Source organism: Python bivittatus, unplaced genomic scaffold, assembly GCF_059951505.1.
Source record: "Python bivittatus isolate LINGU-HERP-01145 unplaced genomic scaffold, Pbiv_v1 ctg000480_np1212, whole genome shotgun sequence".
In the NCBI taxonomy this organism is placed as follows: domain Eukaryota; kingdom Metazoa; phylum Chordata; class Lepidosauria; order Squamata; family Pythonidae; genus Python; species Python bivittatus.
In genome coordinates, this window is record NW_028277075.1 from 205,782 (window position 1) to 222,946 (window position 17,165).

The following is a 17,165-nucleotide window of genomic DNA, read 5'->3' on the forward strand; positions in this document are numbered from 1 at the left end:
GGGATAGGCTCCAAGCGTTTTCCAACTGATCCTGATAAAAAGTATTTGAGGTTCTTATTTTGTATTTTACTATAAGCATATGTAAAGAATTTTCAAAGAGATGCCTATTCCTCAGCTTCAGTGAGGCAAACATTGCAGTATTTCTAAAGTGCATAAAGATCCTACTACAGTGGGGCAAAAAAGTATTTAGTCAGCCACCAATTGTGCAAGTTCTCCCACTTAAAAAGATGAGAGAGGCCTGTAATTTTCATCATAGGTATACCTCAACTATGAGAGACAAAATGAGAAAAAAAAATCCAGAAAATCACATTGTCTGATTTTTAAAGAATTTATTTGCAAATCATGGTGGAAAATAAGTATTTGGTCACCTACAAACAAGCAAGATGTCTGGCTCTCACAGACCTGTAACTACTTCTTTAAGAGGCTCCTCTGTCCTCCACCTGTTACCTGTAGTAATGGCACCTGTTTGACCTTGTTATCAGTATAAAAGACACCTGTCCACAACGTCAAACAGTCACACTCCAAACTCCACTATGGCCAAGACTAAAGAGTTGTTGAAGGACACCAGAAACAAAATTGTAGACCTGCACCAGGCTGGGAAGACTGAATCTGCAATAGGCAAGCAGCTTGGTGTGAAGAAATCAACTGTGGGAGCAATAATTAGAAAATGGAAGACATACAAGACCACTGATAATCTCCCTTGATCTGGGGCTCCATGCAAGATCTCACCCCGTGGGGTCAAAATGATCACAAGAACGGTGAGCAAAAATCCCAGAACCATATGGGGGGACCTAGTGAATGACCTGCAGAGAGCTGGGACCAAAGTAACAAAGGCTAGCATCAGTAACACACTACGCCGCCAGGGACTCAAATCCTGCAGTGCCAGATGTGTCCCCCTGCTTAAGCCAGTACATGTCTGGGCCCGTCTGAAGTTTGCTAGAGAGCATTTGGATGATCCAGAAGAGGACTGGGAGAATGTCATATGGTCAGATGAAACCAAAGTAGAACGTTTTGGTCTAAACTCAACTCGCTGTGTTTGGAGGAGAGAAAATGCTGAGTTGCATCCAAAGAACACCATGCTTACTGTGAAGCATGGGGGTGGAAACATCATGCTTTGGGGCTGTTTTTCTGCAAAGGGACCAGGACGACTGATCTGTGTAAAGGAAAGAATGAATGGGGCCATGTATCGTGAGATTTTGAGTGAACACCTCCTTCCATCAGCAAGGGCATTGAAGATGAAACGTGGCTGGGTCTTTCAGCATGACAATGATCCCAAACACACTGCCCGGGCAACGAAGGAGTAGCTTCGTAAGAAGCATTTCAAGGTCCTGGAGTGGCCTAGCCAGTCTCCAGATCTCAACCCCATGGAAAACCTTTGGAGGGAGTTGAAAGTCTGTGTTGCCCAGCAACAGCCCCAAAACATCACTGCTCTAGAGGAGATCTGCATGGAGGAATGGGCCAAAATACCAGCAAGAGTGTGTGAAAACCTTGTGAAGACTTACAGAAAACGTTTGACCTCTGTCATTGCCAACAAAGGATATATAACAAAGTATTGAGATGAACTTTTGATATTGACCAAATACTTATTTTCCACCATGATTTGCAAATAAATTCTTTAAAAATCAGACAATGTGATTTTCTGGATTTTTTTCCCCATTTTGTCTCTCATAGTTGAGGTATACCTATGATGAAAATTACAGGCCTCTCTCATCTTTTTAAGTGGGAGAACTTGCACAATTGGTGGCTGACTAAATACCTTTTTGCCCCACTGTATGTATTCCAACTATAGACCTATTTGGGGTGAGGGGGGCAGTGTGAATGCTACAATTGTAACAGATATTATGGCCCATGGATTACAGATTACTTGTTCATTTATTTACAAAGTTTATAGGCCACTCCAATCCAAACAATTAAGTGTTTTACAATTCCTGAAATCTGTAACTTGGGTTAAAAACAGATAAGGTAAATATAACAATCAGTAACACAAAATCAAGGAAAGATCACAATTAGTGCAAAAGATTGAGCTGTGCAAAAGATCTGTTGGTCACAACTGTTATCTGTTTCTTAAGCAAGAGATGTGAGAATCTAAGAAGACTTCCTAACGGTGAGCCAGTCCGATCTGGAGGAGTGCAATTCTATTTACAACTAAAGATGGAGAGCTATTTGGTCTTGCTGGGATTAAATCTCAACCTGACCCAGGAATGAGATGCAGAATTGGGTATCATCAGCATATTGATAACACATGAACTTAAGCTGAAGAATGATCTCATTTAGCAACTTCACGTAGATGTTACATAAGGGCAGGAAGGGAATCAAGTCCTATCGCACTCAACTGAGCTCCATCTGACCTCCCGACCACTATCAACTGAAACTATCTATTCAGGAAGAAAAACCACCACAAAATACTCCTTGGATATAGTTCAGAAGTATAGCATGTCCGGTGGCCTCAAAAACATGAGACATCACACAGAACTAGGAGGGTTGCACTTCCCCTATCCCAATCCTGCCAGAGACCATCCACAGTGCTATCTCTGTACTGTACCTTGGCCTGAAACTTAGCTGAAATTGTTCTTCCAACTATTGTGCATCCAGCTCAGGCTGGATTCATACCTAGCCATCAGAGTTCTAATTATATTAGATTCTTGACTCATGTACTTGCTTTAAATCAGCATAGACAAAATGTAGCCATTGCCTCTTTGGATACAAAGAGCTTTTGATATTGAGATGTGTAAATGGGGATGAGGAGCAGTCAAAGTAATAATTATAAACATTGGAAATGTAATTCCACATCTGCTCGATAACAAGGAATTGTTGACTGTTGCATTGTCTGTTAATAATTTTTTTTTTCTCACAAAGGTATAGGGAACAGGACGTTCAAATTATTTTTAGTGTTGTTCTATGAGGTATTTTCTAGGCCTTTTTAAAATTTTTGATGTTACTGTATTGTTAATACTATCATATGTATGTTTTTTCTATTAGTGTAATTAAATATTTTAAAACATTATATATGATTATTGCATTGTTATATGCATTTTAATGATGTAACTTTTAATCAGTATAACTACAAATGGCCTCCAGATGCCATTTGTGTATGTTTTTATATTACATATGGAGTATTATTCATCTTAATTTATGCATAATATGGTTAATAACTTACACCCAGTAATTTTATGTGCATAGCACTGGAGGTACATTTGCCCCCAATATATATTTGATTTTTTTTAACCAACAGAAGACCTAATCTCCTATAAAATTAATCCGCTTTTAATCTAAATACAATCCTACTCAGTACTATCTACTCAGAAGCTTCCACAAAATTATTGAAATTTATGTATTTTAAGTCAGGGTGAAAGAAAGCAAAAGCTAATCAAATAAATGATATAGCACTAGCAAACCTATTTTGTAATCATTATTTTACTTTATTCCTGCATGTATTGCTTTAAATAGTACATTATCAGAAGAAAAAGCATAGCAAACTAAGAAATCAGCAACATGGCATTCCTCTGACCTGCATCTCTATGCTCCAAATTCTGTAGAATGAGTTGCAAGAATGAGTGAGAATAAGTATGGATGGATATTGACTCCTCTTGCAGAATTGTCAAAAGAGAAACAGCTGCTGTTAATTGCATTTCCACACCTGCAACAGGTAGGACCTCCTGTATAATCAGGAAAAATAATAATGAAGTAAAAGACATACATACACTAAAAGCAAATATAACAATTATAAAAAGTACAGCTTACTATATGTAAAATATACCACACCTTAACCACACCAGTTTTATAATTATTGAGTTTTACTGTAGTTTTTATTTGCTGTCGCACACTGAGGGGTTTCCCCCCCTTTTTTTTTTTTGAGCTGGTCTATGACCATAATAAAGTATTGTACCTTGTTTTGTCTTGAAAAATACAAATAAAATAGAGACAAAAATTGTTCTTGAAAGATAATTATGTAATAGTTTTATGAAAGGATGACATATAAAATAACATGTTGCATAATATCACACTGATGTATCATTCAATATTTTTCCCCAAATATAGATTATCTCACTAGTTCTTGTATGTTTCTTGCAAGACTTACCAACTCTCTCAAAACAATGGATGCTGACATTTTAAACTCTGTTTTCAGGATATAGCCTTTATCTCATTATTTCAAGTAGGCTAAATATATCTTCTGTTGCCAAAGAATCAAAATGTTTATAAAGCCACTAGTGTAGGTGAAAAGGCAAGTTGAAAAATCCATCTACATCTTATATTCATTGTGATAATATGTAAATTCACTGGAGGCTAGGTTGACCTGCAACAAAAGAACAGCCTTCTCTACTGTAGTCCTGATACTACAAACTCTCTTTGAAATTGGCCTTTTCATCCAGCCTATAAAAATTAAAATGGATTACTTTATCTTTGTTTAATATCTTCCTTATTATTATACTGAGACTTTGATTTTTATGGATTGATTTTAAAAAATTATATTTGTAAATTATTCTGAAGTATTTTATGAACTGAGGCAAACAGATATTGTTAATAAATAATAAACTGATAATTCCTTTTTCATTAAGACTAATACTCAAATTGTGAGAACAGGAAGCAGGCACAGGCATTCAAGGATGCAGATCTCTGATCAACAGATTTTAGAAAAATGAGTGATGCCATTATTGTAATGAATGAATTCTTGAAACTGGTATATATTAAATGCACACTCTATTTATATTGTAATCTAAATTCAAATGTTTGTGATTTTTCTCCCATCCAGATAGTGCAATGGGTTTGAGGTCTCTCTTTTTGGGGTTAGGTTTCCACCCTGCCTTTTTAGAGTAACAGATTAGAAAGACTTTAGGCTGTTTACTGCTCACTTTGTCAAAACTAGCTCTCACACCTCATCATATAACTAGCCAGTGTCCAGCATTCTCTTTGTTTATATTTGTAAAATCTACAAATGTTGCCAGATTTTTGTCATTCGTTAAATTAATCCAATTCATCTTCTTACTTGGAATACAAGAAGGTACCCAAAGTCATTAATCAAAGTTGTTTACACTTTAATTAAACTTTTATTTTGGGCTGTTAACATTAAACCACAAAATGCTAGCCCCCATCCTTCTCCTCCTCCTCCTCTTCTTCTATCTAGCCACTACATATCCAACAAATGATGTGTTTATCCCAAATGTTTTGAAATGTTAAGGTGGGGCTCATTTGACTTTCTAAGCAGATCTCTGTTATGGGGTAAAATTCCCAATAGGCAACAAGCATTATCATAACTCAATGACAGAACATTTACTTTGCATAGAGAATATTCTAGATTCAATTCATGCATCTACATTTGCATGATTACATCAGTGTGTATGTGTTGTAATTCTGGCATCACCCTAACTTATTGCAGGTGCTAATCAGAAATTCTTGCCTGAAATTCTGGAAACCTACCACCAGTCACTCTGATCTAGACTAATTTATTGTAGGAGAATTTGGGGGATCAATTTAAAAGTCCCTTACTCAAATACATGTTCCCAGGGAAAACAAAAGCACTGACTCAGCTATGTGGTTTAAAATTGAGCAGCTACTCCCATTACAAAAACATTTCCCTGGAAACTACACTGTCAGCTCAGCTATAGAACGTCTAGGAGGCCAAGGAATACTGATAAGCTAGAAAAAGATACTAGGAGGTGAGTAGAGCTCTGTGAAAGCAGAAGTAACTTCCTAGAAAGAAACTATGTAACAACAACAACAACAACAACAACAACAATAAATGTCGCCCAACTCCCAGTGACTCTGGGAGGTTTACAATTGTTAAAACTTTTAAAAATGAAGAATACAAAAAAACACAAAAACAGCCCAAAAGAATAACAATGGCAAATAAATAAATAAACAAACCCAGAGGGGAGCAGAAAGGAAGAAAGGGGTGTCAGTCATCCTCTCCAAAGGCCTGGGTAAAGAGTCAGGTCTTTAAGGCCCTTGAAATATCAGTATGGTGGGAGCCGTTCAGATTTCAGGGGGAACTTCAAGGGATAAGGATACTGCCTCATGTTCATGGGAAACTGCCTCTTCGTTCTTTAAAAACCACATTGTTTTTATAGTCCTGTCCCATTATTTCATATTTACACCTTAATGGCCTCACTGACTTCATTAGATACATGAGGGATCCTATTCTACTGGTTGACAACTCTTACCATCAGGAAATTCCTTCTAATACCTAATCTGAAGCTACTTCACTGCTATTACAACCTGTTAGCCCTGGTCTTACCCACCAATTACTCCCTTCTCTATATGACAAACTTTAGATATCTGAAGATCACTACCATAGTTCTCCTCAGTCTGCAGGGTAAACATACCCAGGACCTTTAACCATTCCTCTCACTATTTTGGTACACCTTCTCTGAACTTGCTCCAGTTTGTTTGTGTTCCTGTTAATATCTCCCAAAATAGTATTTGTCTTTTTAGCAACTACTAGATGGATCAATAACCTAATTCACCATGAAGCAGTTTTCTATGTTTTTATAAGATGCATATATGAAGCACAATCAACATATATAGACAATATTCAGTCAGAACAGAGTTTTAACAAAAAGACTTTTTTCTTCTTCTCCTGAGTATTGAAATGCTGAAAACACCAAGTCAGTTTTGAATCATACTGAAGGGAGTATACTGATCCAGCCATTAAAAGCTTGAAATTACACCACACATTGAGTTTCTACAATTCTGCATAAACAAAAGAGAGGACAATATTTTATTTATTTTTATTTATTTATCATATTTATATAGCCATCACATAAAAATGTCTCTTGGCGGCGTACAATACTTAATTAAAAACATAAATATATAAAAACAGTCACAATTAAAAAATAACTATAAAAAGCGCACAGAACAGAGAGGTTGATATTAACCACAGTAAGGGAGCCATCAGAAACTCTCCCCAGTCCCCTGGGACCTCCAGTCTTGATAACACAGCCAGGTCTTGAGGGGCTTGCGGAATGTTGAGAGGGATGGATTGATGGAGAAGTATTGAAATATTGATAACTTTAACAGTTTCCTTTAAACTCTGTGCAATAAAATACATGGGCTGCAAACTGGAATATATCTATAGAGACAAAATAAGTCCCTTATCAAAGATATAGGTTTAACCACTGGAAAATTTACCAGGAGTGTCTTGAGTTTACTTGTACAGCCTAACTGGATATAGAAAATTTGCTTGTTCATGGACAGGGAGGCCCAATATAGAGAAGTACAAATATGGCATTGGAGAAGGTATTCAATGGCCATAATATATGTTGACAAAATCAATATTTTGTTTTTATTTTATTTATTTATTATTAAATTTGTATGCTGCCCATCTCCCCCAATGGGTGACTCTGGGCAGCTTTTTGGTATTATTTGTATATTTGTATATACAAATATTGTAGTATATTGTATATTTGTTTAATGGAAATATCAATATCCAAGATACTTTGGAAATATTATTTGTATATTTGTAGAATCCCCCATTGGGGCGAAATGGGCGGGGGACAAATTTAATAAATAAATAAATAAATAAATTTGGCTTTCTCTATTATAATTATTTAGTATGCATCAGCAATGTCTCTTGTTCCTCTGCCTTTTCTAAAAACTAGTTTGAACATTGTACATTTCCCTTCCACTATAGGATTCTAATCTGCATTGGATAACCCTAAGCATTATTTTGCTAGCATGTGAAATTAAGGATATTGTGGGAAAGTCTGTACACTCTGTAACGCTTCTTTTTTAGTACTGATATTTGTATATAAACTGACCTCCTCCAATCTGTTGGTCATTGTGTGATTTGCTGGCTTGATTTGGTTAGAACCTTTACTGATTCTTCTCTTGCTTGGCATATTTTTGTAGATACTTTATTTATTTATCAATTACTGTAACCTTCTGACTTGGTAATCACTGGAGTACTGACTAACTTCATCTGCTAATAGTAAAGTTTATTTTAAATAGAGAATATCTTCCAAAGTATCTTGGATATTGACATTTCTACTATACAAATTTCATTATTTTCCTTTTCATCTTCTTTGAATCAGTTACTTTCTGTCCATTGGCATCCTTTAGTATATCAGTTTGGGTTGGAACTTCCTTCTGAGTTCATGGAAAACTTTGCTTGTTTTCCATGTCTGTTTCTCTCTTCAGTGTCTTTTTAGATGTTGTTATAATATGGCCACTTGTCTCTTCTAACAGCTCTCTGAAGTTGTTTGTTAAATTCCCTCCTGAGATAATTGTCTTTCTTGGCTTTGGCTTCTCTTCTCTTCTCGTCAATTTCCATGGTTTGTTGTGACATAGAGTTTCCTTTCTTCTGCTTCTGATCTTTGGCAGTCTCTTTTCACATTCATCCTTAACAACAATTTGTTTTATTTCTTTCCTCTGGTACCCTATCAGAGGTTCAGGATTTCAAGCGGATTACCGATGTTCTTCTGGAAAACAGTTTGTATATGCTCAAAATCATATTGTGGAAACTGGTTGGCTTTCTTCTGCTTTAGCTTGATTTGGAACTTGCTCACATTCCACAATCAGCCCCTGGCCACGTCGTTGCTGTTATAGCTGAGCTGTTTCACCTCCTTGTGCCAATAATATAGTCATTTTTGTATGTGTGTGCTCCATCTGGTTATGACCATGTATAGAGGCATAATTTTGCTTGCTTGAAGAATGTTTTAGCAATGAAGAAATCTTTGGATTGGCAGAAACTGACTAGTCATTCTCCTGCTTCATTTCTTTTTCCTAGGTCATACAATCCAACCATATTTTCCAGCTAATTATTTCCAGCTTCAGCTCCAACCTCAATGTCAGCCATATAAGGTAGACCAGACTAGGAAACAGATACTGTGTGGGTCTAAAGCTACTTTTATTAGAACAGCTTCGGTAACATAATCTTGCAAGTCTGAATATGCTTCCCCTCTTCTCTCTGTTATCTTCATGTGAATTGGTGGGGGGGGGTCTGAGGCATTTTTGTAAATCTCTTTCTTGGTGTGGACTCAACCATGTTTATCTGATTGTTACCTTGGTAAGAGATCTTCCTTCTGTCCATCAAGGCCATCCTTTATATTCTGCATACTCAAGGAGCACATCTTGCTTGCATATTTTTCAATTTCAGATTGAACCTGATCATAAAACTTATAACTTCCTCCTCTTCTTCATCAGTGATTGGAGCATAAGCTTGAATATTTGCCCTATAATAAGTAGGATGACCTTTGTCCCTCAGGTAACCCTGCTGAGAGTATATATTCTTGCTGTACATACCCAGTATTCTTTATTCATCCCTCCCAGGAATAGTTCTGCTTCCCCCACAATGAGGTACCATAGCAGGACTTGAGGGGTGGTAAACATACTATCTATCTAGGAATAAATTTAACATTATATACTAATATTTAGCTTTTCTCCCTGAATTAGTATAAGATTTAGAAGGTAATGCAGATTTTTATTTTACCTACATACATACATATATACATGATTATATATATATATACATATACATATTATATATACATATATATATATATATATATATATACATGATTATATATACACACACACACATATATATTTATATATATATATATAAAAACATATCCATGTTTGATAATACACCTAATCCATTCATTAGATGGTAAAAAGTCAACTGTTCAAATGTTTAAAAAATAAGATTTAATTCATAAGAATTAAATTCTGGAATATATAAGCAAATAAAGCTGAGGAAATAACCATCAAACTCTTTCAAACGTATACAAGAATATCACATAATAAAAAGCAATCAGTTTTTCAATCTTCCTGGATAACTCTGATATTTAAAAAGGGTAACTTCTTAGATGGAATTTTACTGCACAAAATTAAAACATTGGGAATATAAAAGAAACATCCTGTTTCAATTATTTTGCTGAAAGCTGTTGTGTGAAAAGAAAGCATGCATGTCATTTCCTCTATTTAAGACAAACAAGCATGATAATTCAGTAGGGAAATGTCAACCCAAAATTAAAGATATGAGTATGTGACTATAAGAAAAACACTTCACCTTTAAGAAAGAAGGTTTGGGTACACTCATTATAGTACAGTGTCTATATACCTTAATTTAATTTCCAATTAACTCTAGTCTCTTACTAGTTGAGATATATAGTACAATATTCATTTTAAAATTTCTGCTTTCTTTGATTATCAAAGGCTTTGACCTTCAATTCTCCTAAATATCCTGGGATACTGTCTCAGAGCAACTCTACAAAACCTTCCAGAAAGAACCAGTGTACTACCAACCTCCTTGTAACAGGCATAACAACATTTTTTAAAAAGGGGGGGGGGAGGGGTGATTGGTCTTCCTTGTCCCTGCAAAGTATTTTTTTATTCCATATCCATCCTATACCTGATATCTACATAGGCAAGAGAGAGGAGCAGAAGGGTTCCCATTGAAATAAGTGCTTTTTTTCCCTCACATAAATAAGCAGTTGGGAATGGCAGTCTTCATCAGAGTAAAGGCTAGCTACTTCATCCAAGGCAAATCACGTAATTAATATAATATTTATTTGACCCATCTACACTTACACTGAGCTTTCAAGGAACATCCCATAAATACAACATGAATTTTTGTAACCCCAAATAAGCTCAAGATAAGCTTGGAATAAAACAGTATGAGTCTTTACAACATATCTGAACATTTGCCCTTTATAATTATATATCAAAGCTCATTCAGATTAAATCTCAGTGTAATATATTTGTACATTAAGTTTGGTAATTTGTTTTAATTTCTGTTAAAATGAGTTATAAATGAAAGAACAGCTAAAAAAATAGAAGAGTGGCCACTCAACCTTTATAACTACTTATGAATATGCCATCATATTATTAGGATTTTTAAAATCAGAAATTAAGATTCCACTTGATTTGATTAATATTTTTTAAAGATCTCTACTCCTGTAAGATATAGTTTGAACTTTATTCTTTTTACACCTCTGCTTCTGATATATATACACACACACACACACACACACACAAATAAATAAATAAATATACACACACATGCGCACACACGCACATGAGATTTGTATTAGATAAATCAACTGGTCTCTAAAGACTAAGCAAGGAAATTTACCTAGACTCTTTAAAAATAAAAGCAACTTTAAAAATAAAAGCAACTAGCCTAACATTAAAGATAACTGTCTAAATGTTGACTCCGTATCTATCTTCATCCTTAAACCACATTTGTAGAATAAACAAGTTAAGTGCCATTTTCAGTATTCTGAGTTAAAAGGTCTGATGAGCATTCAATCTTAAAAATCTCAACAGAATAATTTACTTTTAAGTAGTTTCTTGACAGTAACATAAAACTCTAGATTTAGTATTCAGCATGTCCTTGTTTCAACACACATTAAAACTAATCTTTCCAGTCTCCTCCCACATACCAGCTGGCTGGCTGTATCAAAGAACTCACACTGCACAGAGCTAGCTTTCCTATCAGATACGATATTTGTCATAGGTGCAATCTTTGGCATAGCAGTTATAGTAGTCATCATTCAAGGTGGATGGATGAATGGATGGATTTATTTATTTCAATTACTTGAATCCCACCTTTCAAGATTACAGTTCTTTCAAACAAATATAAAAATTGTACATAAAATACAATACATGGCTTATTTAAAAAAACAAAGACATTTCTAGGATCTCTCCCACAGAGCATTTGGTATCTTGGTATTAATCAAGAAACCTGAATCTTCTATTATGAAATCAATTCATGATTTTGGAGTTCTTTTTGGATATATTATTAATCAATTTAAATTAAATTTATATATTTGGAGTTTATGTTTTATGTTTATGTTTTAATGGTGCCCAGAAGCAATAACTTACTTGGAATTATTTAAACTGTGTATAATACTCAGTTATTGTTATACTTTCATATTAAAATAACAAGATTTTAGACTTGTTACCCAAGTCACCCATTGGGGGAGATGGGCGGCATACAAATTTGAAAAATAAATAAATAAATAAATAAATAAATAAATATAGATGTATCAGTCTCTATATTTAGAGTAAAAAGTAAATTTGGGGAATAAAAAGTAGTAACTTGAAACTGAATGTTTTCTTTTGGTAATTTATACAATATATGTATTCTTCCATATATATAAATATATATATATACTTACAATGTATTCTCAGAAATGTAATGCATTGTTTTGAAAATTTAATTGAGGAAATCCTCATCCTAATTTTTCACTCAGAAAGTTTCGGCTCTCTGTAAGGTTACAAATTGGAAGGTGTAACTGAGAGTCAGTTTGATGCAGTAGTTAAGGCATTGGGCTAGAAACTAGGAGACCATGAGTTTTAGTCCTACCTTAAGCACAAAACCTGCTGGGTGACCTTGGACCAGTCCCTCTCTCTTTGTCCTAGGAAGGAGGCAATGGCAAACCACTTCTGAAAAACCTTGCCAAGAAAACTGCAGGGACTTGTCCAGGCAGTCACCAGGACTCAAAACTGATTATTATTATTATTATTCAACAGAAATAATGTTGTTAGCACTGCATATCTATGCATCTTTGGGGGAAAAAAATGACATGTTCAGCTAATGGTTGGAGATAATGGTTCAAAATGCAGCACAAGTTCATATGACGACATCATTTAGTGCTATGGTGGTTCCCTTTGGGATAGAAATTATTTTACATATTAACTTTGCTGTGAAAAACTTCCTTTGTAGCTGATCATTTTTTTTTTAATAACATACCAATGGCTTGGAAACTAACGCAAGGCCAATGTAATGGATACTATGTGCTTTTATTTTCACAACTGGCATGAGAAAATTGGAAGTTCATTTGCATCAGTTATACAATGATCTAAACAACCTATTTCTCTTTCTATATTTGAACTTACATTTTGTCATCTAGAATCTTGACCAGAGGACTATTTAGGTATTTGGGACACATATATTAGATTTTTTTTTTTTAATTTCCCAGCTTTTTTGTTGTTAGGTTGATTATGTGCCATCATCAGCATCAATTCTTAGCAACCACACTGATAGATGTTGTTGTTATGTAAACTAATTTAAATATAAATTAATTAATTTTATAATATGACATGGCAATACATATATTACTAGTTTTGGTCAACATATGAGAGGGATATTTTGGGACGGAGGAGTTCTTGGTATAGAATAAACTAAAAAAAAAAAAAAGAATTAATCTAGCTCTTTCAACAGAGATGACCAGCTCATTAACTCATTTGAAATAAGTAGCGTAGGAATCAAGCACAAATACCACTACATTAAAAACTTTATTCATTTTTGGGATACAGTTTAAATGCTATATTGAACTAGGTACCATTTCAATTTAACAGTTCAAACTGTTTTTCAAGAAATAGTCAAATCATCTTACAGTACTTTGAATATCCCTTTGGAAAAACTGCACATATAATGAAATCGTATCAAGTTACTCTACTTGTATTAGTTAAGCAGGAAGAGGACTGAAAGATTAGAAATGCTGTTATATTTCAAAATATTGTTATATTTCAAAATATGTTAATTTTGTCTTCCATTTTAATTGATTTATCTATTCTTATATGTGATTTGTTGGTTTCTGATTACTCTGAGCTCTTAGAACAAGTCAGTCAGTATATTCAAATGTTGAAAATATCTCTTTTTAATTTACAAATGCATACACACACACACGTTTGTTTTTTTATGTTCCTGTTCGTTTTTTGTTTTGCACTTCATTTTGCTGGGTTTTTAAATTTTTTAATGTTTTGTTGTTGCCACATTTATTTAAATAATAAATTTATAAAATACATTTAAAGAAATAAAAAAACCAAGTTACATCACATAGTTCAGATAAGACATAATATGTACAGTACATAAGAGAAAACAATAAGGAAACCTATGTGATTGTCACAGAAATACTATATTGCAGTTAATGCCCTTCCCTCCATATACAGAGATCATAATTCAGATGAGAAGATGCATTTCAGGGTGCTCACGTTGTGCATAATTAGAGCATGATACATTAAGTATCAGAAAGGTAGGATATTAATTCATGTATAAATAAAATAAATAAAGTAATGAACTTTGCACAAAGCATTCTGATATCATGGGCAGTTGAAATGCTAAACACTTCTTTGCTTATAAACCCAATTAATATTTTATCTTGGGAATTACAAACATCTATCACCAAATTCCACTGCATTCCAGTAAGTGCCATTGCTAAAAAAATCTGTACACAAGTAAATATGTTACCAGAAAAACAAATTTCACTGTGATAGCTACAAATTTCATATAAAATTGAATATTTCTTATCCAAGAATATTTTGGGGGAAAGGGAATTTGCATTTCACCTGAATCAAATATGTAATTTTGTCTTCCTTACTGCTATTCACAGCTATTAAAATCAGTGGGAGTTTTGTTCTTGGTGTAACTGGAATGCATACAATACTTTAACAGGAAATCATACTACACCTACTCGAACTTTTGGCAAGACTCTCCTCAGTGTCTCTGTAGGATTCTGTCGCATCAGGACTGGAAGACTTGCAACCACGCTTGTCCCTTGGATGTCTTGACCAGAACTTATTAAAAAAAGAAAAAATAACTTTTAAAAAACATTTCCTATGAGATCAATTTTAGCAAAAAGAAAAGAAAAACTGCCATGAAATGAAACCTCATTTCATTAAAATATATAAACCAGATAAATCTGTTTTAAAATTAAAAACACATGAAACAGAAATCATTATTTACAAATACTATTAACAGAACACAATAAACAAAACTCAGTAAAACAACCCCACCATTATGATTTGCTTTAAATGAATTCAAAATATTTCAATTTTTACTATCAGACCTTCCTCAGTGTATCATTTAACTGATATACACAACATGCTTCTGAGGCAGAAAACTGAGCTAAATTCTCATCGTATAATGACGTAGATTTATTCACCCAAGGTCACAAGTTTTGGAATATTTCTCATTTCCAAATTATTATTTCAATAAGGAACATATTTTGACATTATTATATTTTAGAGCATAATAATTTAACCTGAGGGGACTTGAGAATAATTGATTTTGTATCTATTAGTGCAGTTCTTTGAGTGGGTCCCTGAATTCATACACATAGGTTATGCATTTGCACAGAGACCTATTCAAAACCTTCCAGAACTTAAAAGATTTATTTGACAGGATGCCCTGCCATCTCATGTATATCATGTGACTATTTGAACCCTTTCAGATTTTAAAAATAACACAGCAGATCTGAAGGAAAAATAAGATCACCTGAGAACAAGCAAAGTAGAGGAGTAGGCTGTGTGAATTCACAATTGACCACTCAAAGAATGCAAGTAGAGGTAAATAACCAGCTTTTCTTCATCATGGTCTCTTCACAAACAAGGTTCAGCAGCAAATTATTTATTTGGAGGGGGATCCGGAGAAGGGGAATGATGCCTAACTTTGCCTACTGAGTCAGCTGCATGACAAACTGTATTTAATTCTTACTTGACAAAATAATGTTGCTTCTGTTTAAAAATGCTGGCAAATGAGGTAGGAATGAAGATATCTTCTCCTACAAAAATGAAATATATCAAAGAGTATAACTTGAGTCCAAAATTAGTTTTCTGCCCTCCTTATCCTGAATGCTGAATGCAGAATGGTGTTGATTGTGAAAATCCAATTCTGATGTCTCACTATTTATTTCTTATTTATTCTACTTATATATACTGCCAAATAAATACAGACTCATGGTGGCTTACAAAATTATCAACAAAAACATCATGACATTTATTTATTTATTTATTTATTTATTTATTTAATTTATTTATTTATTTATTTGTATGGCACCCAATCCAAAAAAGCTCTAGACGGCTAACAACCTCATCATAAAATAAGACATTGATTAAAAAAAAGCAAAAATCCAGAAATCAAAATCAATCAAAGTCAAAAAATGAAGCCAGAAAATTATAGCAATCATGTACTTGCAACCTCCCTTCTAATCAAAGCATCCCTTCCTCCTGTGCCAGGTGGAATAGGTGGTTCTTAACAGCTTTCCTAAAGCCTAGGAGAAACATAGATAACCCAATCTGTGAGGGAAAGGAATTTCAAAGTGTGGGGGTGGCTACTGAGAAAGCAAGCTTCTATGCCCCCATCAGATTATAAAGGGAAGGGATCTGGAGGGAGCTGACCTTGTTCAATCTGATCAGATTGGCAGTTCAGTACAGTAGAAGGCAGTCCCTTAAATAGCCATGTACAGCTTTAAGAGTTACAACTAGTACCATGAATCCCATCTGGAAGCCAAATGGCAGCCAATGTAGCTCCCTAAGCAGTCAAGTAACCCACATATACAGGGATACACCTAACACTGCCCAGTCAGCTCCATTCTGTATCAGCTGTAGCCTCCAAATGTTCTTCAATGGCAGCCCCAGGAACAGCACATTATGGCAATCTAAGTGGGAAGTGACTAGGGCATGAGTGACTATGAGAATGCCTATGATCCAGGAATAGCTGCAATTGGTACATAAGATGTAACTGTGTAAAAACCCTCCTTGCTAGAGCTGCCACTTCCTCATTGAGCAGGAACTGTGAGTCAAGAAGGAACCCCAAATTATAAACCATCAATAACTAATAAAAATTACAATAAATTACAGCGATAGTGATAATGAAAAATAAATAAAACAAATCATAGCAAAACCAAATAAAATAATACCAACGCTTAAATCAATATAAATAATTTAAAGTAAAATGAGCTAAAGACCATGATAAAGAGCTATTCAACCAAACTTTCTTCAGAAATTCCATTTTCAGTAGCTTCCAGAACATTAGAAGGAATGAAACAATAATTAATTTTAAGGTGAGACTATTCCACAAGGGTGGAGCAGCAATTAAGAAACAGTACCTCCTGGTCCCCATTCTCCTTATATGCATATTCCCTTACTACATAAAGATTGTCAATGTGAGAAGAAATCAATAGCATCAACATAGCATGGTTGCTGACGTTTCTTCCTCCACTTTTAAAACCACATTTATTTTAGAATACTAATGCTGTATATGACATGGGTAGGCTAGAATCTTGGGGACTTTTAGTTGCTGATCTTGCCACACCAAAAAGAAAAGAAAAAAGAAAAGAAAGAAAATCTGAAGCTGCAAAAACTGAATTACACTGGAAGCATAAAATGATATAGTGGCCAACAGACTGGAAGAGGTCAGTCTACATACCAATACCACAGAG

The 17,165-nt window shown here is 34.4% G+C and overlaps 1 protein-coding gene across 6 annotated transcripts in view; it reads right to left on the minus strand.

Moving 5' to 3' along the window:
* PPP4R4 (protein phosphatase 4 regulatory subunit 4) overlaps positions 1-17,165 on the minus strand; it is a 106,919-nt gene that overhangs the window by 60,898 nt on the left and 28,856 nt on the right. For 5 of the 6 annotated variants that reach the window (XM_088145199.1, XM_088145201.1, XM_088145200.1 and 2 more), the window contains 2 exons: positions 14,418-14,520; positions 3,509-3,656 (listed from right to left, as the gene is read on the minus strand). In XM_088145199.1, coding sequence (XP_088001325.1) covers positions 3,509-3,656; positions 14,418-14,520 — 251 coding nt within the window. Of the gene's footprint in view, positions 1-3,508; positions 3,657-4,078; positions 4,108-14,417; positions 14,521-17,165 lie in introns of those variants that run through there. The other variant, XM_088145204.1, reaches the window with a different exon arrangement.